The sequence below is a fragment of the Synchiropus splendidus genome, chromosome 7 (genome assembly GCF_027744825.2).
Source record: "Synchiropus splendidus isolate RoL2022-P1 chromosome 7, RoL_Sspl_1.0, whole genome shotgun sequence".
Classification (NCBI taxonomy): Eukaryota; Metazoa; Chordata; class Actinopteri; order Syngnathiformes; family Callionymidae; genus Synchiropus; species Synchiropus splendidus.
In genome coordinates this window covers 16,217,224-16,243,887 of record NC_071340.1, presented here as the reverse complement: position 1 = coordinate 16,243,887, position 26,664 = coordinate 16,217,224, and the positions used below count along the sequence as shown (strand labels likewise).

Sequence of the window (26,664 nt, the reverse complement as noted above, 5' to 3'; positions counted from 1 at the left end):
CGTCATCGGAAAACTCAATAGTGTATAATGTGTTACTTGGTATATAGAGAAGAGCCACAAAAGGTGTTATAAGTGGCATTTAACTTAAAATAGAGAGCTCCTGATAGTCACCTCCAAGGAGTATCGGGACTATCAGGTGCAACACGACAGAACATTTTTCACCTTGCAAGATGTTAGACTGACTTCTGTGTCAACATAGGACGTAAAAGTCACATAAAGCTAGTGCATATTTAACGCCTTGGGAGTGAGAATGGGTTGTTCAAGATGCCGATTAATAATTTTTATTACCAAATATCTTCACCTTGGACCATCAACTCCTGTACAGGACCACAAAGCTATTGATGGTAGTTGGGGATACGACCTAGGTGACGCGGTCTTCCCCTCTCTCAGACCTACGATAAAATCTTCCAGGGGCCCATTGTAGGGTTGCAGCACTTGCGACTGATCTCACAAGCTTTCAAGTGGCCAGAAAATTATAGCTTGGCACCAACTAGAGGGGCATCAATGTCGAGAGAGGAAATGTTCACAAGCCAAAGTGGCCAAGGATTGGTGCAAAAAATTACTCCACTGACTCGACAAGGGATCTACTGTATATGGTTAACTCTTAAGAAGAGCTGTATGATTGTGGGGTCAGCATAATGCTCAGTTCATTCAGTGAACAGATGTTAAATTCAAGAGATGCTAAACAGAAATTAAACTTAGACATCACAACACAATCAGTCCAGGTTCAAGGAAATCGAGGCCTGTCTCTTGTTCCAAAAGCACTTTCAACTACTGTACTTCCAAAAAGTGTTTGCTCCGTCAACATCCTTTTCTTCTTTACTCATCTTTTTTCAGATTCTGAGTCACTCATGTGCGCTACACTGTGTCTTTAAAAAGTCCAGATCTGGCTGTGTGTTTATCCACTGTAATGAGAAGCAGGGACTGAAGAGAGGAGTGCATTGCAGCCAGAATAACAGTCTCAACGCCAACACAAACCCAGAGTCTGACCAACACAGGAAACAATGAATCTGACAACATCAACACACTCTGACAAACAACCACTTTAGACCTCCCCGCTCCTCCTTCTAGTTCCTTCTTCCTCAGGCTTCCAAACCACCCGGGACCAGACAACATCCAAGGAAGTAGAAAATGTAGATATGAACAGAAAGGGCCAGAAAACGTCTGCAGTTGTAGACCACAGCCACTTCTAAACAGCTGTGGAGGTCTGCTCTGGCGAAACACACATCTGGGACGCCTGGGTTTGTTTGTTAGAACAGATTTGTCATGGAGAGTATCAGTTTTCCGAACGCCAAATATGCAAGCGGTTTGGGCTGATAATACATCCTATATACATTGAAAGTGAAAGTTTTGGGTGTCAAAACCTCGAGCTGTCCTGGAATAATTGTGGGTGCATTACTGCATTATTATGTGTGTACAATGTGTAATGTAGACCAAATAAATACCTGCGTAACGAGAACAGCAATGTTTTCTAGAATCTTGGTTTTACTCGCAGTTTCATCGAAAACCACAAGCCACAAATAGACAGGGATCTTTAACAACTCTATAAACAGTGTCAAAACAATAAAGCCAAGTAACAACAATTACAGCGCTAAAGTGAACTCTTAAATACTAGCAATTAAGTTGGCTAACACTTAAGCTGAGGATGACCTTACCGCTCCCCTTTTCAACATCCAAGCTTATTCCATGAACCACATTACAAGCGCTACTGGCTTGGCATCATGGGAGATCACAAAGTGAATCATTCTTGACTGGAGATGCCAACGTTAAAACAGTATTAACCTCCAAGACACAATTGTAATTAGAATTTAACTCTCAGAAAATTGTCTCTTCCTCTTCGGAGTCCATAAATCATAACTTCCCATTCCTTGTTTCTCACAGCCTGGAGCATGAAGCTGTACGGACTCTAAGGGGTCTGTGAAGGTGGGGGGAACGGAAGCTATGGAGCAAATTAGCAGCAGAGATGGGAAGATAATGACTATGGCATTGTGGGTAATTAGCAGGTGTAATACCTATGGAGACTTGGTGGTATAATGTTGTGAAGAATATAGACAGAGAAGGTGAAAATCGCATGCTAGACTAACAAGTGGGGGAACCGTGTGTCTGTGTGTATGTGTACGTTTGACTGTCCAATAAGTGGCTGCGCAATTTGAGAGGAGAGGAAGTGCAGTCGAGCAGGAGTTGAACTATAAACTACATGAGATTCAATGTGCAGATTAGCGACTGTATACAATAAAATAGTATGACCTTGGCGGGGTCAGTGCGCTCTGACAATATTTGCCGGGGCATTGTTTCAAATCAATAACTCATTAACAAACTACAAAGGAAGTTGCAGTGGGTTTGTGAGATTCTTTATTAGAGGAGAGCGGCTGCGGGCCAGAGAGGTCATGGCTGTGACATCTCGGCCGGCTTCACGCTGCCATCAGGATTGTCAGGTGAAATTACGGCGAGCCATTAATTGACATAAGGCAAAGGAGAGCGGGCAGGCAGACAAGGCTGTGTTTGTTCCTGTATGACCCCGAGGTGGCGAGTGCATAGACGTGCGTGCTCGTCTATGTCTAAATTTGGGTCGACCTGTATCCACGTTAGGGTTGTGTGTGCAGGGAGAGGGAGCTCAGTGGGTGGGGAGGTGCGAGGGAGGGCAGGATGGATGTGTTTGATGGTTGACCTAACTAGAAGATTGGGAGCAGGGATCTCAGAGCAGCTACACTGTTTCTGCCTTGAGCAAATACACAAACGAACAGGTACGTTGACACACACACACACACGCACAGATGTGCGCCACACACTGCCACAACGCTCGAGAAAAAATACCTAATCCTAGTTTAAACTTTGATCCTGAACTCTCCAACTATTTCCTTCTTGTTATCAAAGTCATAAAACAATTTAAACAAAGGTTCAATACAGTCAATTTTCTCTTAGAAGAAAGCGGGTGAGCCGACCGTCCAGCCATTGATCGCACCTTCGACCAAGACCAGAGGTGAATCATCCTCAGATATGAATCTTCAAAAGGGTAGATCAATAGTGTGTACAAAAATGTTTACTGCTCATTGTGGCTCACATTTCTGTGGCTTTCTTTGTGAAGCCAAGGTCACCATGTGCATTGCATTACAACGAAACCTAAATTACTACTAAATTATTCTGTTAGATAAACTGGTAGCAGAAGTAAGAGCTCATAGAGGATCAAACGGTGAGGTGAAAAAAACATGTTCAATGTCAACAAAATCTTAGCACAGTGTAACCTGACACCTCAATTTAAATATATTCCAAGATTAACTTGGGCTTTTTATATACTGCATATTTGTCCAGCCATCCATACATCCGTTTAATGATGCTCATTTCAGGTTGGGTCAAGGGGACAGCAGTCAAAGCAAAGGGTCCCAGACCTACATCCACAAACCTCCTTCAGCTCCTCAGTATATCCAGATGAGCAGACTTAGCATGCCTCTTCAGGGATGGAGGAGTGGTTCTTTTTTGGGTTGTCCAAAGGTGGCTGAGCTCCTCACCTTATCTCCAAAGGAGAGTCGAACCACCTTATGGCCATGTGAATTAGAAAATTCTGATAGAACATTGGGCACACATAAGTCTTTGAATCTTTAATAATCCATCCAAGAGGTTTGGAAAACAACTGTATTCAAAATGAACTTGAGGACAAAGACAAAATCCAATGGCGTAATTGTCACATTTAGGTTAATAAAAATAAATGGAAAGTGTCATATTAAGAAGCCCTGGTTGGGAAAGTGAGGAACACCTCACAAGGGGGGAATCCAGACAAGATTCTAGAGTAGACTATTCTAGAGTCAACTACAATGACATGGAGATGGGGGGGAATTGGTCTGACCAGTGAATAGAAAACAGTGTCCTTAGCAGAAGATACACCAATCCAGCCATCCCCAACTTCAGAACAAGACTCTTGGGGATGGATGTCATCCCTTTATTTTCTGTCTGTCTTGTCTGTCATTGGGGGTTATACCAACAGCAATCATCAGCCAGGGCATAGAAAACACTTTGTAAAAGTGTAAAATACTTATCATACCAAGAGAATACAAACCAGGCTCTTCAAACTCTTACTGCAAGTCCCATAACGTACTGCAACAATTGAAGCTTTTACAGACATGTACCTGGCTGAGTGACCTTTGAACATCTAAACATCAAGACAACATCAACAATATAGCATTGGAAAGTCAGTCGATGTTAAATATTGGTGGCATCCATTTAGGACAATGTATTACACTTTCCTAAGACCACTAAATCGCAAGTGTAGTTTGCTGTCAAGAACATAACGCTGCTGTGTTTGTGTTGTGAGTGGGTGTGTTTTGACATCTCAAAACATAATTTGTTCAGCGCAGACACATTCACAATAACAGTCTTCATTCTAGTCAAAAAGAGAAAGCGTCCTGCGGTGCACCTAACCAGTAGGTGCGAGATCGCTCTACAGATGGGAATTCAACAATTCTTTGAGTGGTGTTTTAAAACTGAAAAAGACAACATGTATCTCTAGTTTGAGGGCTTCGATCACATTGCAGTGAAGCAGAATATAGTCGCTCCGTGTTTGAAACCCCAAGTGGAAGACATCTAAGAGCTGCTCAACCTGAGGAAAAAAACATCAAAAAGTATCCCAGTCATTTATAAAAACAAGAGACACTGAAAGAAAGGCGAATCTCTGTTTTTTGTCCCCTTTGCTCTTTTTCTCCCCCTCTTCTTTCCAGGGCCTGCTGGCCTAATCCCAGCCAGCCAGCCTTGGGTGAACTCTTTGGAAGCTTCTTAAGCCCATGAATGTGCCTTTTGTTCCTGCCATTCCTCCGCTTGGCTGACAGAAAATAGCTAACTGGATTACTGCTAAAATTCAGAGTAAAGTGAACTCCCAAAGTTCTATATGGCATAATGCTAAGAAAGCACCCACCCACCTCCTCCCCCACTATGCTCACCAGCATCCCTCCTATCAGACTTTCCATCCCTCCCACTGTCCTTTCTTTCCCTCCTCCATCAAACATCCCCCTAAACATGGGCCTGCTGCGTGTGATCTGGAGCAGAGGAGAGAAGAGGGATTAGACAAGGTTGATAGGTTGCACACTATGAACCCAAGGCTAAAAACTAAAAATCCTAAAAGTAGTTAAGAGCGTATTGATGTGTTTAAGGGAGCATATTAATCAAGTCATCTGGATCAGCGGCATGTGTTTATGTGTTGCGCCATCAGTACATAACTATGTGTATTTCATGCATTTTGAAAGAAAGAGAAAATCAACAAGTAGCCAAAAAATAAAAATACAAATAATTAAGCAGGTGCTATATATAAAGTAGAAATAATAATAATAATAATAATAATTTGCAACACACAGACCCAAATATAGCACCATCAAAGAAGCTTATTTGCCCATAAAAATTGTGTAGAATTAAAGAAATACATTTATGTTTGTTGCCATATAGTCATCTATAGCAAAACAAAAGTGTATAAAAGTCCATGACTCTGAATAGCAGTGTGCAGGTGGTCTGGAATTAGGCTGTAGCTGGTGAGGAAAGGTGTCAAGACCAAAAATGTGTGTGTAACTGTGCATGTTGGTGTGTGTTTGTGATGGTGCAGGTCTGATTGGAATCACCACCCACACCGTGTAATAGAGTTTAAAAAAAAGATACATCTGCGAGTGCACGCTCACACACACACGCACACGTAGATAAAAGCCTTCCACCACCTCCTTTACCCCTTTGTCAGAAACTTTGTGTGTGTCTTTACATAGCTGCATGTGTGTGACAGCTTACTCTTGGGTGGACAGAACAAGGGGCGAAAGAAGGAGAGTGGAGCAGGAGGAGGCGTGGATGATTGAGGCCAGGTCAAACACACTAACATGGTGCTGGCTTTGTGGGTCAGAGGTCAAAATTCAAGGGGCACAAGCGCAGACCAACCTGTTCACTCGTTTATCCTCAGCCAAAAGTCTTAAAATCGGAATTGGTAATTCAAAACACAAAATTATTTTAAAGGTAGCTTTCAACAACATATCCTAGTGTCATGAGTCGTTTTTTCCTTTTTGAATTCATAGAACAAATTCATTTGATTTGAAAAGACGTTAGATGTTACTTTTGTTTTTCCTGTAAAAAATATAAAAAAAAAAAAAAACGATACGAATGAAAAACGTGATGAAAAGCATCATGAACATGAAGCTTAGTTTAAGTTAAAATAAAAATATGTGTGGGAAGATTTTATGATCAAAGCTCAAAATTAAATTACAAATTACTGACAGGTTTTGCGAGGAATAAGTAGAAATAGTTGAGAATAAATATTCTGCCGACGAATACGAAAAATGGCGGTGGTGCAGCAGAATGAGTAGCTGACTCATTCTTGTTATTCTACAATCTTAAAAAAAGCACTCTCAGCTGTGTGTGAACACTACAGTAGCTGGATAATGTCAAGTACAAGTAGCTAGAGCCATTAATGTCTCCAGTAAAAAGAATTAAAAAATAAATAAAACCCTGAAATTCTTAACTCACACAGTTGGTTAACAGTCACTCTTCTGTGTTTTGCCTGGTAATCTCTTTATACTCACTGTATTTTACATTATGAGGGTCGGGATTTCATTTGTCTTATTATCTTGCAACCTTCTAACTTGAGTATTAAAATCTTATCAAATTTAATAACTACTTGTCAGTCAAAAGTAAGTACATGTTCATACTCGTCCAGTTCATCTGAGAAGGAAAAGATTTTAAATCATGAAATTAAAAAAAAAAAAAACATTGAGGGTTGACGGGCTGAAAAGGGAGAAATTGACAAACTTAAAGTAATAACATAAAAGTCAATCGACTAACTGGTAAAAATTTGAGTGTGACTTATCTTATTCTGTATTAGCCATTATCAAGAGCTGTTCTGAATAACCTCTTATTGCTACTTCTGTGCAAGGGAAAGATGAAGTGGCTTTTTTTAATTAATAATACATGCAAGCAGCCTTATTCTGTAATTACAACGAACATGTCTAACTAGATTTCTTCATGAGAAAAGCGTCGAGCTTGAAGAAAAAATTAGCACAAGTACACATTTTGTCAAATTCCATTTTGAACATAACCTCAGTGAAACGTAATGAACATTTTCACAAACCACGAATGGTCAAAGTCGAATGTCTCCCCAACTGTTAAACACCTATTCTGCCGAGTTGGAAAAACGCAAACGGTGCCATATCATCAGTTTCATGACGGGGGACTGCTCACATGTAAAGACGTGTGATATAGTATGAAAGCGTTGCAGCTAATTACATCTTATTAGACTGTGTGGAAAGGTATCGCTGAGGGGACGGGAGCTGACAGCTCACACGCCGCCCGCTAGTCCCAGTGCAGCCATAGCTCTTGTCAAACATTAGAGAGCGATATCTTTCATATGCGCGCCTCAGTATGGCGTGGTGACTGTTGCCGCAAACAAAATACTTGTAAATGAAGAGTATGAAGCTACTTTTATGTTCAAACAGAGGTGCTATTTCACTTTTTTTTTTAATAATTTGTGAATAGAACTTTGGTGAAGAGCTCCGTATTAGTGTTGCATGTTCACAACAGTAGAGCACAGCACAACTTCCAACTTGTTTGTGAAGGATGAAATGTAAATTTGCATGAGATGTGTTACCAATGCTGTATTTGTATTTCACAATGTATTTGCTGTCCAAATGACATTCGGAGTTTGTGTATTTTCAGCAACAATAACTGGAAGAGAATCCAAATTTTTGATCTTTTTTTGCTCGAGCAAAGCGTCCATCCCTATTCCGGGATTGATTTCTGTGTGTATCTGGCACATTATTAAAATTCCACTGTGTGTCAGAGAGATAATACTCCCAGTGGTCAACATGAGTGAAAGGCCACAGCTACACTGACCAGCCCACCATCTGAGAGCAGGGAAAAAAAAGAACTACAGAGTTAGGGAAAGGAGAGAAAAAAAGAGGGAGGTAGCCATGTGGTTAACACTTGCTCACTGAGAGGCGACGGGAGCTTGGCCAACCTCTTCACAGACAGGCTGACCACACAAGAGCCTCTCTTTCTCCCTCTGCTTTCCATCCTCCCTCATTACTTTACGTTTCCTTCCCTTTCTGTCTCATCGAGCAGCCTCCCACTCCCTTCCGATGCGTACCTTCTCTCCAAATATCCCTCCCTTCTTCTCACCTAGACATCTACTCCTACCTTCTCCCACGACCCTGACAGCCCCTCCTGCTAGCCATCACTTCTGCATGGGATAAGCACATATCATTTCATCCCTCTGTCGCTCTCCTCCCCTCGCCACTCACCCGTATAGGGATCCGTTCAGTCTCAGTCTCCTTCTGTGGGTTGCGATACTTCTCGTAGAATTCTCTCTTCTTCTTGGTTTCCTTGTCATCAATGCGTTCCTTCTTCTCAACAGGCTCGTCTGAGGACTCAGTCAGAGAGAGCAAAGGCGATGGCTCTGAAGCTTTTTCCACCTCCAGGTAGTTCTCATTGGGGTTGAGCACGATCACGCCGAAGCCCTCCTGAAAATGACAATACATGAAGATTACACACAGATTAAGTGGTTAGATTTAGCTCTTTATGTTTTATCAACATATCAGTGACTGGATTAATTATGAACAAACTAGGGACGTGAGGAAAAAAAAAGTAATGTTTCGCCTTCTAGCCGTAGAATTAAATAAAAGAAAACATGACAAAGTGAAGTGGGAGCTCAATATAAGGAAGCACAAAAAGAAAATAATAAACTAAATTGTCTCGTGTCTCAGATTTCCATCAAGAAGAAGGTTTTGGAATTTTGAATATATAACACAACACTCCCTTTCCCTCAGGCTTGAAAATATTTCGATTGGATTAAAAATAAAATGCATGACTATATTGTTATTGTTTGAACACAGAAAGCGTGATTAAAAAGCCACTGATTTATGTTTAAAAATATTTTTATTAAATAAATGAAACTATTTTACATGCAAGAGACAGGCAATATTTTCATATGACTACATCAGAGGCAAAAGAAAACACATTTTAAATAACTTGCAGCTCAGTGCCAAACAAACGAAGGAAGAAAAGAAAGAGAAGGCGACAGAAAGTGTCAGGGCACGGCAGAGCCTGAGAAGTAACTAGGGGATTGCTGGTTTCAGTCAGTGAATAGCATTTAGTGACTCGAAAAGGCCACGTGTCACTTAAAATCAAAACCGATCGATCCCACCATCACTCACCCCCAGAGTTATCTGCAACTGCATCCACTTACCGTGCGAGTGCAGGATTTTGGACTTGGAACTTAAGCAGTAAAGACTCAGTCGAAAATAAAAGTGGTGGCTGTGCTTTCTCGAATTCTGATGCCATTTTAATTGAAGTCTAATCTATCAAACACTGTCAATCCGACGCAGGAAAAGAGGGACGCTGCTAATTGTGATTTTCCACACATGCAAGCACACGAGGAAACACACGCCTTAAGGTGAAGGAAAAATATATCAGCAGTGACAATAGGACCTTTAAGGATGTAAAAGGGAAGCGAGGCGGCCTCCATCAGACACACAGTCTCCTCACATGCCGCACATCGTCTCCTCCTTAATAAGTGTTAACACAATGTGCTTGTCTCCTGTTGACGTGAGTGTGTCCCTTCTGTGCCCGTCGACATCAAACCTGCCACGCACCCTTTTCCTTAGCACCTGCCATGTGTTGACAATGGAAAAATGACACTTTCTCACTTATTCAGATTATAAAATTAGTCTCATTCTCACCTACATTCCAAGTCAGACAGAGCTAAGTCTCGCACTGGGCAGTCTTTAAAGACAAGTTACATGAAAGCACCAAAGAAAGTAAAATGTTTTTTTTTTGTTTTTCTCATTATTTACTCACTGACTCAATAGATTACGAACATATTGCTTACAGATAAGCAGACCAAAATAAACCATTTGCAGTGTCAGCAAAACACTGATGTTTCTTGTTCGATATATGCATATTAAAAAAACCCAAAAAACGTAAACAAAATTACACCATGACTGAATACAACTATTGTAATTGTAATTGCTGAAATGGTATAATATATATATATATATATATATATATATATATATATATATATATATATATATATATATATATATATATATATATATATATATATATATATTACATTTAATACATTTAAGCCCCACAAATGGGAGTCAATGACTGCATCAGTAGAATATTTCTATATAAATAAAGAGTGATAATGCCATGGGAAATATTTCATTTATTTTGCTTTTTGGGCAGAAAAACATTAAACATGAATAAATAAAAATTTCAGACGTTAAATGCCATTAAATGTCAAAGATGTGAATGTGAAATGTGAAAGAAAAAATGTTTTGCTGTAACAATATCAATTGATAACACACTCTCCACAAAGAAGAAGGGATTTTTTTTTTAAAAGGAATGGACCGTGGGGAGATCCGGAGAGATGCTTAGTGCAACAACATGCAGCGCAGCATTGTGGCACTGCCCACTGGTGGCAGCTTGATAAAATAACTGATGAGAGCAATTCAGGGTCAGGGAGAGAACCATCAAATCTGATATTTTATATTAAGAATTCGTCGCCAAAAATACATATGGAACAAGTTTTTAAATACAATAATAAGATAATAAATAGATAAAATGAAAAACATCAGTTTAGATGGATTATAGTATTTAGGGGTTTAACAAAAATATAAAATGATATAAATAAATATAAATATAGCAGATTAATTTCATTTATTTTTAACACCTAGTCACAACTATTTTGTGATTATTATTACCTTAATCAGGTTCAACAGGACAGAAGTTAACACACTCGGATTCCTGATTCAGTATCACACCATTTTGGGCCTTTAACCTGACCCTTAACCGGTCAACGTCCCTCACTAGCCTCACATGTTCTCAAGCTAACCTCAAGTGGTCAAAAGCATCCTGTTGCAGTGCTTTGGGTGCTCTCATGCCAACCCTGAGTGGCTTTTGGCCTTTTATTTGGTCTGAGCTTACATACCTAACCGAGCTAATAGTGCTAACCCTTTCAGCTGCTCAATCACCCAGAAGATTGCTGCAAAGGCGGCCAGTGTCCTCGGTACTAATTCTGGAGGAACGGGGCAGCCGGGTTCCCCTCCACGTCGGAAGCCATCATTTATTTGAACACTGAGAGGTCTAAGTTGGTGTCAGGACATCATTTACTTCCCTGTCTGCTCACTTCCTCTTCTGTTATTCTCCCTCCATCAGACAAATAAAAAGCAACGGTGAATAAAAGAAGGCTGTGCACTGACGCCATTTTTCAACTGATAATTTTAATTACTACCTACAAGTGATACAAGTTACAAAATGTGTTCACAAAAGGTGAGCGCTGAAAAATGTGCAGTTCCGTCAGCACTTGCTCTCCTTCTCAAAGCAGTCAGATCTGATCTTTGTTCCGTGATATGCTGTCAGTCTCGGAATCTTTATACAAACTTGCATTGTAAAGCGTAGGCAAACCCTGCTTCTTATACCACCAAATCTCTCTCACACAGATTTGTAACATTAGGTCACTTTGCTTTTGTCCTATCCAAATAGTTTGAAATGAAACCCCCCCAAACGCTGTCCTCCTGCTTTGGGTCAGTCTTTCTGCAGCAGTGTGGTGGTTAAGTCTCTTCCCATGCCCCACGGGTGCCCCAGTGCCACCACCACACTGAGCCTGTGCCCCGGGGCCAGCGGTCAAGAGGGTCACCCCGACCCCACTAAGGGAGGGTACCGCGACCCCCATCACCCTGTTCTGGATCCTCCGTAACTCTCCTTTGTCGGCCTGTCCCGCATCAGATAGGGCAACAAAGGATGCCGCTGCTACGGTAACCAACGCTTGTATCATCAAACAAAAAGAAGACTTTCCTTCTTACCAAAACCATTTTGATTTCTCTACAAAACTTAATTCGCAATTATGAACCATTTCATGATGACTTAAAGGTTCGCCAGCCAATCAAAGCACAGCAGCTCCTTCTCTTGAATAAAACTTGTGCTCCCCACTTTTTTTAAAACACATTTCTCAGTATATGAAAAAAACGTATATTTGCCATTAAATCTCGCAAACGTTGCTTCTCACAAAATGTGTTCTTTGATGTGTCTTCTTTTTTTTGGACTGAGATGTCAACAAATCATTATGCTTCATTCCAGTTGCATTATTAGCTAAGAGTCTGCTGCGAGTGAGTACATAAGGAGAGTAAATAAGAAGCCCCTTTAAGACATCAGCTCTTCTATTTTCCAGTGGCGTCGTAATGAAATGAAATTTGTCTAGCGCGTGGTGGCGGGGGGGAAATGCGGCCGCGGTGAGAGGGTGTTTCATCTGTACGTGTGGAGCTCAGTGAAGCTTTGATGTGAGAGCTCTTATACTGAGCAGAGCTTTGGGCACGGGGAAAAGGACAGCACTTGACAGGTACAAAGTACGGCTGATAGTGGTCATGGGTGCGTGCACTGAGGAGAGGTGAACAGTGTTGTCATGTGATTTTAAGGCTGTGTGAGACGTCTAGAACAAATCCACTTCATCAACATGAAGAAGCATCGGCTCACATCGGCGTCAAGACTCCGAAATGAGACTGAACGTTACCGCGTTTTGATATTTCGGTCGTTGAAACCGAAGCTAGGGGCGCGACTTCCTTGTTTCAGCAAACCGCAGCCGCCCATTCGTCACCAGGGTTTGATTGACAGCAGGGTAAAGGGTCACCCAGCAAGACTTATCCAATAAGACGAGAAGGGGAGGGATGTCTGCGGGCTGCATCACAATGGCAGACCGAAAATAGGCAAGAGTAAACCATTAGTGTCGGTTTGGTTCTTCTGCTGCTCTCGGATGATGTGAATGGAGAAAAATAAATAAAGCAATACAAAGTGTTCCTAAATACAGAGCTATGAGGCCGCATAGAAAAGTGTTATAGCAAGTATGTGCTCTCACTCTCTCTCCCGCTCTGACAGGGCCACCCTGCTTTGTGTGACCTTGTCTGTCTCTGACTCTACGTGAGCTTTTTCATTCATCCAATCCCCCGCTTTTCTCCCCATCTCTCTAGATTTTTTTTTCTTCCGCGCTCCCCGTCTCCCTGAGGCTGTGATACCACACAGATCGCATAGGACTGTCAGATTAAGTCATGGTGTCCCCTTTCTCATTTTAACACAGCCTAGGACCCCCCACACCCTCGGAGCAGCCAGCCATGTTTCTTAAGGAACAAAGGGGGCCGGAGAACACTTACTGTACTACAGGGGCTATTAAAAAACATGTGTGGATCGCTGGGTGATGAGAGAGGCAGTGAGATGGGACCATCCTCAGCTTGTCAGCTAAGAAATCCATCATCGTCTTTGACTCCTGCAGTCGGAGGTATGCCAGATACAAGGCTGACTTAGGTAAGAGAAACAAAGAAGACATGTAAAAAAGTGCAGGTGACCTAATGTCGTCATTTCTTAACCTCGCACCCGGTCCACTGGGTATTTGAACAAATACGTCAACTACACCATCGGTGAAAGCGCTTACACCACCAAATCTGAACCAACAAGCTGGAGTGCTGAACAGATATTCAAACCACTTGAAACACGCAAAGATTTGTCTGTACTTGCTATTAAATCACATGACCTGACTTGCTATTGAAAAGATTCAGACAGAAGACACACACGACGGAAGATACACAAATGGGAGGAGAGGTGTGAGATGTAAACAAAAAACAGATTCGAAATGCGAAGCTATAAATATATGTCAATATTAAACGATTATATTCAGTTACTCTCAAACAAAAACCAGGATTGAAGCTTGTCACATCAAGCGTGAAAAGGAAAACAGTAAGTCACAAAACAAAAGTTTGTATTTTTTCATAAAAACATAATGTCAACACATTAGAATACCAAATGAAAAAAAATAAAAATAAAAATACTGTACTGTCTATCTTTCATTTTGGGACAAGAGGGAATCAGGACTGAAATATTATATAAATATCTATAAAGCAGCAAACATATGTTTGTGTTGTCGGAGTAAATTGGCATCTTAAAACAAAACAAAAAATAGATAAAAAGGCAGTAATCATTTGTGTGAAGACGTACACAAGTTTCTCCTTCCTTATAATTGTTTGTTCTTCTTTTGTTTTTCTAAAATCCCCTCTCCATTACAAGTTCAAAGACAACCATTCTAGGTTTAACCTTGGCTAATGCAGTCCTGAACTAATTTGGTCAAAGCAAATGAGACTCAGTGGTAATGATATTTCTCTTGATCTTAATGAGCACAAACAGATTAGGTCAGAATAGGAGGCCAACCTTTTTGAGCAAGTCAAATAGTAGTGTCTGTAATAAACAGCAGAGTTTTTAACCTTGGCATGGATGCCTGCGCTCATTTAGAAATTGTTTATAATGTGTGGAGCTGAATATTTATAAATGAGTTCAAAGTGGAGAAGTAGGGTGGAGGAAGTGAAGAGAATAGCTCCGCTTCTGATCCCTGATGCCTCAGATTCTTTTCATGCGCGCATTAACATTTCTTTCAGTTGCACTGTCTAGTTCTCTCTTCCGTCTCCCGACCTGTCTATTTTCAGCACCTTGGTTAGGGCAAAGACATAATGACACACAGACAAACTTGTGTGAAACGCTTGCAACCAAGGCTACGGGACAGTTATATGGTAGGTACAAATGTCAGACTCTGATCGAGTGGAGGCATCTGGACGTACAAGCACACAAACAGAGTCCGACACACACACACACACACACAGGCTGAGTTTGGAGGCCTGCTTCATCTGCTCTCAGCACGACACTCACAGAGGGAGGTGCAGGGTTGGGGGTGGGGGTTGCTAGATTGGGGGTGGATGTAGCATTAATCACCGTCCAGGTGGAAATTGTCAGAGCTATCGATTGTGCAAGTAAATGTTACACAAGTCATTTGTCAACTTTTTTTTCCACGGAGAAGCACTGTCTCTCTTTTCGCAAAGCCGCAAACTGTGAATGTAAACTCACAATGCTGAACTTTGAAAAGCTACACCGTCGCCTGTGATACTGACACTGAATGTTTATGATCCAGTGTTCAAAAAGTTTTCCGTGCAACCCTCGAACAAGGAAAATCAAATGTTTCCCATTAAATATTCAAATAATGTAATGAATTGAATGTTGCATTATAAATGTGATCTCGCATGCAGATAGGAATACAGACAGGAGGTAGAGTCCTTATCCCATGGTGGGAAAGCTGTGGGGAAATAAATACAGGAGGCGGATTCTGATGCCGTTAGCATTTTGATTTATACATTCTATATTATCTCCCCTAAGCATACACATGTATTTTTAATGAGGGCACAAAGAAATATAGATCATGGGATGATGTGTGCGTCTGTGTCCTCCTGCCTAACTATTTAATGTATAAATCAGGAGAGAGAGAGAGCATCGAGCGTGGCGGCAAGGAGAGGACCAAACGAAACAAACAATGAGCGACCCTTTAAACCAGTACTTTCATAGTGTTTCAGTCTGTCAGAAGACAGTAGCTACTCTCCAAAAACAAAAACACAAATGGCTCTAACAGTTGCAGGCCCTGTGCACTCACCAAAAAGACACTTGAGCAGCACCTATAACAAATGTGTCTCCTTCGCCATCTGGACAGGTAGTTAGTGGAACACACATGTACACATAGTGCATGTGAGACTCACTACCATATGTACACGAAAAGCCAGCCAGGGTCAACAGCAGGACACATTTGGTCCCTGCAGACACATCAACACTTACAGACTTCATTAATACTGTTCTTTGAGTTCTCATCAATACTATTGATGTCGCAATAATTATTACTTTTCCGGTCACTGTTGTCGTTGCTAATCTCTACTTGGATACTTCTTGCAGTCGTGATACAGGAAACACGACCTTGCGAGGGAATTTATAGCAGTAAAATATAATAAAATCATCATCATCTTTAGAGGAGGAGACGAGGCAGAATGAAATGAAATGCATTCACTTCTAAACACAACATTTTGGTTATATGGCTAGCTGCTATATCTGAGGCTATGAATCTTCCAGAAACCACACAGGAACACTGACCTCATAGGATCAAAGTTCAGAGTGGGCTCCCTTTACCTCTAGCCTGTTATCACCACAGACGAAGAGCCAACCAGCTAGTTGGTTGGCCCCTAGCTCATGTCTTCTCGTAACCGCAGTGAAAATAGAGTGACATATGTATGTTAATACATTTCTATTTGGCTTGGTATTTTAGATGAAGAGTGAATTTGGTATGTAGGCATGTAAGTATTTAAAGGAAAGCATACATGCTTCAGGAAGATGACCACTGTCTAGGTGGCCCAAAAGTTGCTTAGTGAAAAGGTGGCTGCAAAGGGACAACAATAACTTGTGTTTTGCAGACCGTGTTGTCATTTGGTCGCTCAAATATTCTGCACACACCTTTGGTCAAAAGTAGAGCTAAATTTCTCACCTGGTCACATTTATTAACAAGTTTGAAGTGGTAATGTTATGGCTCAGTTTGGGTTGTAAAAAGGAGAAGGAGGTAAAGGAGCAGAATGTAAGTGATGTTCAGCAACAAGCTTAGCTTCACTTTTCAAGCATAACATTGAAAACCATTTGAGCAGAGCAAAGCTTAGGCTCCCTAAAAATTGGGGAAAAAGCAAAGCGTTTGAAATTAACTACACAGATTGAAGCCCTGAATGGATAGGTAAGAAATATTTTTCGATGTGACTACCTTGGAGCGATTTGCTGCATGAAACATCATGGTAGAAGGCTGCTGGGATGACACTTCAATGGATAATATACATAGCAAACGGGAAAACATTCCCAAAAATCAGCATTTGGAGTGTAAAATTGGGCTTCTGGGTTATATTTCTTGCCCAAAGAACAACATTGAATGTCAGATGAGGCACCAGTTGAAAAAACAGATGTGTTGCCACAAATCCATTTTTCAAATCAAACAAAATAAAAACAACAATAAGATTAAATACAAACCTTTCAGTTTAACAAAAAAAAAAAAAAGTTTCTGAAATAAGAAATGTGTTATTTACATGGTACCTTCCATGCTAATCCTGCACCCAAATAATTTTACACTAAGACACGCATTCACGCATGCAATCTGAGACATCAGGAGCTGATGTTGCTCAGGGACACAACTACAAACACTTCTGGAGCTCGGATCGAGCAGGCGGCCTATCCGTCACAGGTCGATCACTCTACCATCTGAGCTACAGTACGCAGCTCAAATTCAATTGAAAACTTGTGTGGTATTATCGGATTTGGAATTAGACACCTATATATAATTTTTTAAGTAATCCACATAATACAGAATATTTGCAAATGTATGTACTTCCAGCACGTTTTCCACAGTGTCACTACCACATGGCGAGGTGTACGCTCTGAAGCACACTCCGGGTCTGCACTGGAATCCCCTTCATCCTCTAACTTTACGGTCAAATACAGACCTTCATGCTATGGCAACTGAGCAAACCATGCATAGCGCAATAGACATTTTCCTATTAACCCGGCGTAGCCTTCAAAAATGGTTGAAAGCAATTAACCATGGAAAACGGCTGTAAAACACATCCTCTCTCCTCAGATCCCTTTTACACACAGACAAATCCCCTCATTCCCACCACCAGCCCAAACCTCACGAGAAGCCCTTTCAAATATTCTACTTTTTTTAAAGACCACCTGTTGTCTATTATTTTTACATACTGCTTTTCTCATAAATCATAACACCGGGTAATTAATCAAGCTGTCAAAACGGGGACAGAAGGTCACCTGGAAGGGTGGGAGGTGGATGCGGGGCCGATGGAGGTCAGGGTCACACCGCATTCCTCATTATCAAGTTGGGATGGGCGAGAAGCCCAACAGACAAAAGCAAAAGCAGATGGGGGTAAGAGAGACAGCAAGAGAGAAAAAGACGTGGGCAGACAAATATAATTGAAGTTAGGGGGAGTTGGGAGAAGCAAGACATCCAATAAGGAGTTGGAAGGGGAAAAAAGGAAATGATTCTACTGCATTAATGTGAAATTGGCTACAGGTTTGAGAAAAGTAGGTAGGACAGAGGCGCCTTCGATGAGGAAATGGGAAATCAGCTGTGAAGTTATGATTGTTATCTTGTGTTCTGTACCCGTGTGTGTGTGTGTGTGTGTGACACGGAGAGGGAGATTAGATAGAATGATATCCTTCTCGGTGAAGTGTGTATCAGTGTCTCGTTGAGTTGGGAGACACCACGGCCACGGGTCTGGGCCTCCTTGTCCTCCACACAATAGACACTGCTGATTAAAGCGCAGCGAATTTAAACGGACACATGGGAGCAAAGAAATACTAAACAAAAAATGCAATGCTTCTTGAACGAATCTCCAGGATGTTCTGCCTATAAACATCAAGCAAGGTGGTAGGTATGCCTGGGATGGGCTATAGATGAAGGCATGTAAATGACGCTAGATAAAGAACAAGAGCCTAAACGGAGAAAAAAGGGAACAGTCTACCGAATAATCTCAGAAGTGCAAATGCCGCAGAACTATTCGTGCCATCTTCACAACCCCCTCCGCTGTGTGAGTTGAGAATTCTCAGGCGTGGACTATTCTATCAAAAACATCACTCTTGAATGAGGCGCCGACCATTGCGCAAAATTAGCTGTCACCCTTTCCTCAAAATCTTTGTTAATCTTGTTTCCAGTGTTTGCGGATTTATCAGCACATGCATCAATGTCAGCTCCTTGGTTACTGAGCCGCAGTACTTGGGAGAAGATATAATTAAAAATGTTTGGGGCGTGGGGGTGTGGGGATGCACGGGAGGGAGGGAAAGCAAGAGGAGATGAGGCGGGGGGTGTCTAGGAGGAGGTAGGTAAAGTCTTCCACTTGTCTGGTAGTTACCCAAGGGAATCTGTTGAATGCAGTGATAGCAGACATGTGGTCGGAGAAGCATCTCCATTCCTCTGCAGCCTGTTTTTACTTCTTATGAACTCCCCAACTAATCCAGCCAAAGTATCGTAATATCGCAGTTTCATTGAGCAAACAGTGGAATCAAAATGTCATATCCTCATGTTGTCGCAACATGTCCCTTTTATTCTCACTCCTATCGCCCGGTGGACTTTCGTGTCCCATGGTGACGCAGGAATCTACCTTCAATGAAGTCAAATGTTTCCCCTGCCACCTGACGTTCAAGTGAAGGGGTTGCGGTTAGGACAATCGTGGTGTCTCAATACTATTCTGTCTTAGATGTTAGTTAGTACAGTATATACAGTACCTTACGTGTCCATGTAGCTCACTCACAGAGTGAACAAGTGTGGACCGTGAGTGAAACACATGATCATATGAACAAAAAATTATAAAAAAAAAAAAAAACAGACGGCAAAACATGTCATTCAACTGAATGCCAACACACAACACCAACTGTTCACCGTTGTTGAAGCCATCACTTGTGTGTCCTTAAAGTGTGTCAAATCATTAGTTCATGGAGAACAAACCAAAAGAGACTCCAGCGCACAACTCTCAGGTCAAGTAATTTTTTTTACAATTTGATTCGGATATCATCCCATCCGGATTTAAAACACATTGACAATGCCTTCATTTCTACCTGTCTTTCTTTGACTGTGCCTCTATCCCGTGGTAACGGAAGAGGGGACAGTCAACATTAGAAATTCAACGTCCGCTTCTTTATTGCGATCCAAAGACACACACTTGGCATGTAAGAAAATCCCACACATTATCCTCTGGGATCCTGGCTGTGATGGCGAGACATCCCAAAGAGCTGTGGTTCAAAACCAGCAGGTTTTAAGACTGTGTGGACAGAACTTGTGCTGCAGGCATGACAGCTCAGGAGACAGTGATAGGGGAAGGCAGACAAATGTTTAAAACATTATGCATAAATCCAAAACCCCTTATAAAATTGGCATATTCTGGGCGGGCACAAGGAGGACTGCTTAAGATAAATCTTGACACACTTAATGGCTAACAAAGAGGACCTCTAAAAAATAAGTTGACATGCAGAGGCTTTTTAACGATTTATATCTATGCCCATCTGGATTAGAATATATAAAAAGTCAATAACAGGATAGCGACCCCCTCCATTTTTTTATTGCCCAACACCTTGATAGAGGTTGTCTCGGTCATGAGCCAACGTCTTTGGATGGCGCATTGAGACCCGACATATCATAACATCATATTATAAGAACAGAACAGTCAACACTTTGAGTAAATGAAAGTGTAGAAAGCTACATAATGTTGAGTTTTTGGAAAGCTATTCTATGTTATTTTAAAGAACCAGAGCAGCAACTGACAGTTTTGTGTTTTTGGGTCTCATAGTACATTCACATCAGATCACCAGTGAAAGTGAAAAATCTGTTCTTTTTTTTTTTCATCTGTCTTTCTTTGGTTACTCTATTTGCCTCCTTTGACTTCACCGTCAACCTTTAAGTGCAGTCTGGCGGGTTTGGCTGGGAGGTCGCGTATTCCCCCTCTTCATTAGTGAGAAAATGGACTCTGGTAAACGCTTGTTAAAGCCCTTACCTACACTCCCCCGGTTAATGGGAGTGATCCATTTGTGTCCGTTTCTGCCTGACAAGGCTTTACTGGAAGATTAATAGTGCAGTGTCAGGCCACGGCCACCCTCTGTCCCGTTCTCATTTCCTTTCTTCTAGGAAGCACACATGCAATAATGGAGCCTGGTCCTTTGTTGTAACACCGTGATTAGCCAAGGTGAGAAAAAAATGTGGTGGAATGGGAGAGAGAACGGGTGATAGGGAAGGAAAACATGATGAGTGTTGAAGTAATCTCTTCATGATGAGTGAAGGTTTTAAGGGTGTGAATTAATGCACTTAACACTGACATAAATTCATTATTAATGAATCTTTAGGTAGCTGAGATAAAGTTGTCATCTTTACAAGAGGATCGACATCAAGCACGACTTGAAAAAAAAAAACGGTAACTCTAAGTGACAACACGGGTGATATTCCTAATCAGGCCCAGGCTGGGTTTTGTGTTGGAACTGGACCCCCCAGAAATCATTGTTCGAGATGACACTGTTCCTTCACTGCATCAACCCGTTCAACATCCAGAAGACGCCAGCTCATGTCCACAAAGAACATATCAGTTTGATAAAAGAGACTGAGGCTGCGCTTATTTTTTTTCTCTTCACGCCAATGATTTCTCCAACTTTAGAAAATATGTAGCAAACTAAATCAAAACTTTGCCTCACTCCATCACTGCCAACAGAGACGGCCATGCTTCTCCAAGCAAAGTAAAGGGAACTGGGACTAATGGTGTCTCATTAAATTCCAGGGACTGTCTCATTGTCTTTTCTGGACATCTGAAAGACTAGTACATTATCCTCATTGTAATTAACCAAACAAAAGTGCCAAATGGCCCAAGATCCAGCTACAGATGTCCTCACATTATCCCCTGCAGAAGAGCAACTACAAAAGTTAAGACACATGGAATAATGCTTGTACCACAGATGATGAAAGATAGAATATGAATAAGACCAAAGAGTAAAACAAATCTCCGGATTGGCTGAATGTCAGAGCCTGGTTGTGGCGAGTCAGAAGAGGGGGGGTTGGAGGGTATGTGTTCATTTCAGACGCACCTTTGTGCCCGACCTGTCTTGTTTACTGCACTACAGCTTAGCAGTGCGAGGGTCCTATTCAGGGTCTAGGCCTTTCAGAAGCTACTGAAGGAGCCCTTAAGCCCACTTAACTACCATTTTCACACACTCTGCCTGTTCTCCTCTTTGTCCTTGCCTCCATTACATCAAACGTAGGAACAAAGCCAGTGAACAGAAACTGGGGCTGGCAGAATGGCGCCCATCACAAATATTAATTTGAAAAGGTGTTGGAGAGAAGAATTTACTTTTATGCACAAGGACAACTAGGGTTTTTTTTTGTGCACCTTGTCTGTGTGTATGTGTGTACCGGGGTGGGGGGTTGAGGGGGACCGTGATGTCTGCAATGAGCTTGGGTTTCAGACTAAAAGAGAGGCTGAGGACTTGCAGAACAATTATCCAAGAATGAGGGTCTTGAGGGCTGGCATGGTACTAAGTACTAAGAATATACAAGTGTGGAACGGTCCATGTGCTTCAGATGTTAAATAAGCTCTAAACATGTAAATGAATGCATACACTTGAGGCACAAGAAGTTAGTGATAAACCAAAACAGTGTACGTTCAGGGGAAAAAATGCAAGGTGGAAGTTGGAAGAAGTGAGTTTCAAAATGTAATGCATTTAATGTGAGCTAGTTTGAAATATCTAACTGAACGACAAGGACAATCAGCGCGTTTTTAACAACCAATCAAGAATCCAAAGTGTCCTATTAAAATGGATCAATACTCTGGCGGAGGGGGATCACTCTACCACCTTGTTTACCTGTCTGATGCTCGGCAGGTGGAAAGAGCTGAGAAGTGGGAGGGGCTGTGAGCTTCACGGTGCTGGTCAGGAAATTATTATTCCACAGACTCAAATAACTTGCCCGCAGGATATCAAGAAACATTTGGGTGGATCTGACAACAGAGCAACATTTTTCTTCAAGAAAGTAACTTTTCTTTTCCAGGGAAAAGGGGCTGGTGCTCGAGCATCAGCAGTCTGTCTATCTGTAAGTTAGTGTGATCATAAGAGACAGAGAGAGGGGTGTGGAGTTTATGTTTCTGCAGCTTACTAAAAGAAAAAAAAAAAGCAGACTGATTTCTTTTTGATCTTCTCACACTTGAACCTATTCTTATTTATGGTCAAGCAACTCCTTCACTGCCTCAGACCCAGCTGAGCTTGCTGGCTCTCACCCAGCTACTCTGGCTGACCTCACCAATGTGTGGCCAGTTCGAACACATCCGACTACTAACTTTTGATTTGGGATTGTGATAAATGGAATGGACCTGGCAGCGGCTCAGTATAATTCCCTTCTTTAGAATGATTCGATGGCAGACAGATACTTGTGACTTCATTTAACGTGGTGACACAATATCATTACTTGAACATGCACCTTTACAACCGTGCAAAATTTCAATACTGATCAACCAGGGTGCCAAGCTTTATCTGTATGTTTCTAAATAATAAATAAATAAACAGTGACCACAGTCATTTCAGAGATACAGAATTCAAGTTTTCAACATTACTCAGAGTGATCACAAAAACAACAAAGGCTAGGACAGGTTCCAATTATATGCTAGAAACAAAGTGGAGCAGCACATAATATTGCTTGATAAAACGTACACAGTAGATGTATATAAAATATGAGACATAGCAGCAGTGAGTAACAGGTTACATACTAGAAGATACCACAAAACAGCAGGTCAACGATGGGGACACGAGGTGCGTGATCACAGCATCTCAGTCTTTTATCCGGACAAACATTTGTCCAAAATCATTACTAAGTGGACAGTCCAGCGTCACAGCTGGTAAGCAGTGGAGCATTTTCAGATCCATCTTTACAGACATGATATCAGACAGGAGAATGACTAGCTCAGCCTCCACTAATGACCCTGAACATCAATGCATTTTAGCATTTAAGGTCATAACTCAAATAGGGAGAGCAGGGCCTAGAGGAAAAATGAGAGAAGATGAATGAAAAACTATGAGAATAGTGGGAGCTGAAGATGAGATTAAAAACACGGACCACAGCTCAGTATGTGGTATAAAGTACGTATCAGATAGATAACTATTACTGTCTAAAAAGGGGAGAAGAGGTGAGGTGATATTGCCTGGCAATATACTGCCACCTATCTCCTTTAAGCGGAACAACACCCTGCTGTTTCCTGTCATGCAAGCTTTTCAGTGTGCTGTAAAAGCATGAGTAGACGAAAGAAAGAAAGTGAAGGGGGAAAAAATATCACAGACTTTAGATTCATAAAAGCCGAAAAAAGATGATATGCAGATAGCAGTAGTTTTACAGAGAGGAGGGGTTGGGAAAAAAAGAGAAATCATGTCTCTTTCTCACCACAAAGGCTGTTGTATCAAAAGGTAAAAAAGCAGCCTGGAGCAAATGTCTGCTCACCTGCCAGCCCACATACTGCCAGTCTCTCGTCCACACTCAAGGACTTCTGAACCTATACACAAACAAATAATAATTTCCATCATTAACTTTCCGCATCTCAAAGGCGACTATAGTTTTCAAGCCCCTCATCAATGCCCTCCAACTCTTCTCCTGGATATTAACATCCATGTGGTGCTGAAATTCTCCAGCCGGGGAAAGAGGATGGCTGCTGGGCTCAGCTACCACCAGCTTTGGTTCATATGCAGGTTCCAGTTCATCCACAGTTCAAACATATTCCGTATCTTTTTGAAGCAGCATCCCATCAGTTCAGGATCATGATTATGCAGAACGGAGAAGAAAAGCATGGTTTGCCATCATTATAACATCTGCCCTATTCCTCCCTGCCTGTCTTTCTTTCTCTCTTTACATGGATGAATCTCCCTTGGAGAGTAGGTGCTCCTGCATTTAAACTCGTCTCCTGACCTCTCCATGTCTCTCCATTCAAAATAATCATTTCTGAAACTCAGACAAAGCAGCGAGGGGTTCCCTTTTAACTGACCTATTTAATACACTTGAGATCAGTCAAACAAGACATTTACATTTGTGAATAAAGTGGACTTCAAGCAAAAGGATACGGGGTTTACGAAAAGTTTAGCCATGTCAGCGAAAATGATTTCATTAACTGAATTATATTATTTATAACATATTCCATTAAGAGGTAGAAAAAAAAAAGAGAAAAATCCTTGTTTCATTTCAAGATCAGAATTTATATTTATCAAATTCTCTAATCTAATCTGAAGACAGATTTAATCTATCTTTCTGGCCATCAAGGTTTGGTAGAAAGTAACAAAAACAGAAGGCAAGGCATGTCAAAATCCATGCTTTGACAAATAGCTGTGACTTCCACCAACAGCATGTGGAAAGTTTTCCACTAAATGAAATATTCCCCAACAGAGGACCAGCTTTTCCAGCCCTGCCACCCACCGCCAGCATATGCCACTTCCATAGAAAATCTGAAGCACAAGAAATTTTCACTAAACTGCACAAACGCATGCACATATGTTCGGTCAGACCCATGCAAACAGTCACACCCCCACCCCTTTCAGAGCGCAGCCCAAGACACACTTTGTTTTTCCCGATTGGCCCCCTAAACTCATCTTTATTTGAGTCAGCGGGAGGCAAGTTCATCAAGAAGTAAGCAGGACAAAGACAAATCCTCAGCAGCCTCTTCGTACCGTAGGTACACAGATTCCAGTCGGAGAGGAATAAAATGCTGACTGATGGGAGGTAAATAAATAAAAAGTCAGAGGAAGAGAGAGTTGCATTTGGGTTTTAGCAGTCTCACTGCAGCACTTCTGAATTTCAAACAAAACCCTGGGCAGAGAAGAGAATGAAGCACTGGCTGGAAAGACAAAGAGGGAGCAAGACGGGAGAACAAGCAAGCTACGGTACTGGAGGCTTTACAGGGGGAACGCAATGGAAGGGTTTTTAATAAGAGATCTTACCTAAAGCAGAGCTGAGGACGACATGCGACAGTGGGGTGAGGATGAGAAGATCATGTTTTGAAAGCATCTTCTGCAACAAACTTGGTTGAGACATATGGCTACAGGTGTGTTTTTGAGAGATTTAAGCAATTATTTGTTTTCAACTTTTTTGCGAGTTGATTATGTGCAGCCGTACCACTGCATATATTTATGTTTGCATATGTTAGGAAGCTACTTGTATCTTTGCTCTATGTGTATTCAGATTTGTGTTCAAGTGTTAAGCTGGAGCATCTCTCTAATTGCTGCTGTACTAGTGGGCCAGTTCTTTGATCTGGGGGCTGTGCCGGGCTTCAGCACTCGCTACACAGGGTGGTCTCCCATCATGCTCGGCTGATCACAGGCGAAGTCTCACTATTGGTTGCCTGGCAGGCTCTCCCATCAGCCATGATGCTACACGCCTCTGACAACTTCATTATCTCAATTCGACCCTCCAAGTCTGCTCTGCCATACACTCCACTGTGCGAGCGATGGAGGCTTAGCGCTGGCAGGATTGGCACCGAGAAGAATGCAGGGAAACACAGAATATCAATGATGCAAACGGGATAAAACGGTTCAAAGGAAATCCTTTAGCAGACTAGCCCACATAGATGCGTGTTTTGTCAGTCACAAGTCGTGGCACGTACACAACTTAGTTGCTGCAACACACCGTATATGCCACAATATATCTTTGTCAATTCCAAGGCTTCTTTCAATGAAGATTTAAGTTCACAGTAAGTTTTCAAGGTGTCTTCCAGATCTACCACCAAAGCAATGGGACAGTAGTGAAGTATAAGTCAAGACCCTGTGTGCTGACACAGACACAATTCGCCATCACTTTGGTTTCAATTCTCTCAGCGAGTTTGTTGGCATGAATTGAATGTATTGTACGATTAAAAAAAAAACTTTGCAATGCACTGAACTAGGGTTGTGAGAAAATATTGATACACTCAATTATGCGATATTGTATGAATATTTTTAATAATAATGATTTCTCCTTTAAATGATGGCTCTAATTACAATATGACACAACACAATATGTATCACAATATGTTGCATCACCACTCCAGTATCGGGATATGTATCGTATCATAATACACTATATATATATGCAACAACATTGCATATAATTATACTATACAAATCTGACTTATAAGCTTTATTTGGCTCTGAAAGTGCAAGTGAAAAAAAAAAGGCCCCAAACTGATTTCCAAGTCACTGAGCAGAACAAGGACGTGTAATTCTGGGGTTTGTTGGCTATATGACAGGTAATTCGAGTTTACTACGGTTGTACCTCAG

General features: G+C 41.5%; 1 protein-coding gene across 3 annotated transcripts in view; it reads right to left on the bottom strand.

The window, feature by feature from the left end:
- The window catches only part of fam172a (family with sequence similarity 172 member A), a 131,264-nt gene that overhangs the window by 77,114 nt on the left and 27,486 nt on the right, over nucleotides 1–26,664 (bottom strand). For all 3 annotated transcript variants that reach the window (XM_053871836.1, XM_053871835.1, XM_053871837.1), the window contains exon 7: nucleotides 8,253–8,471. In XM_053871836.1, coding sequence (XP_053727811.1) covers nucleotides 8,253–8,471 — 219 coding nt within the window. The remainder of the gene's footprint in view (nucleotides 1–8,252; nucleotides 8,472–26,664) is intronic.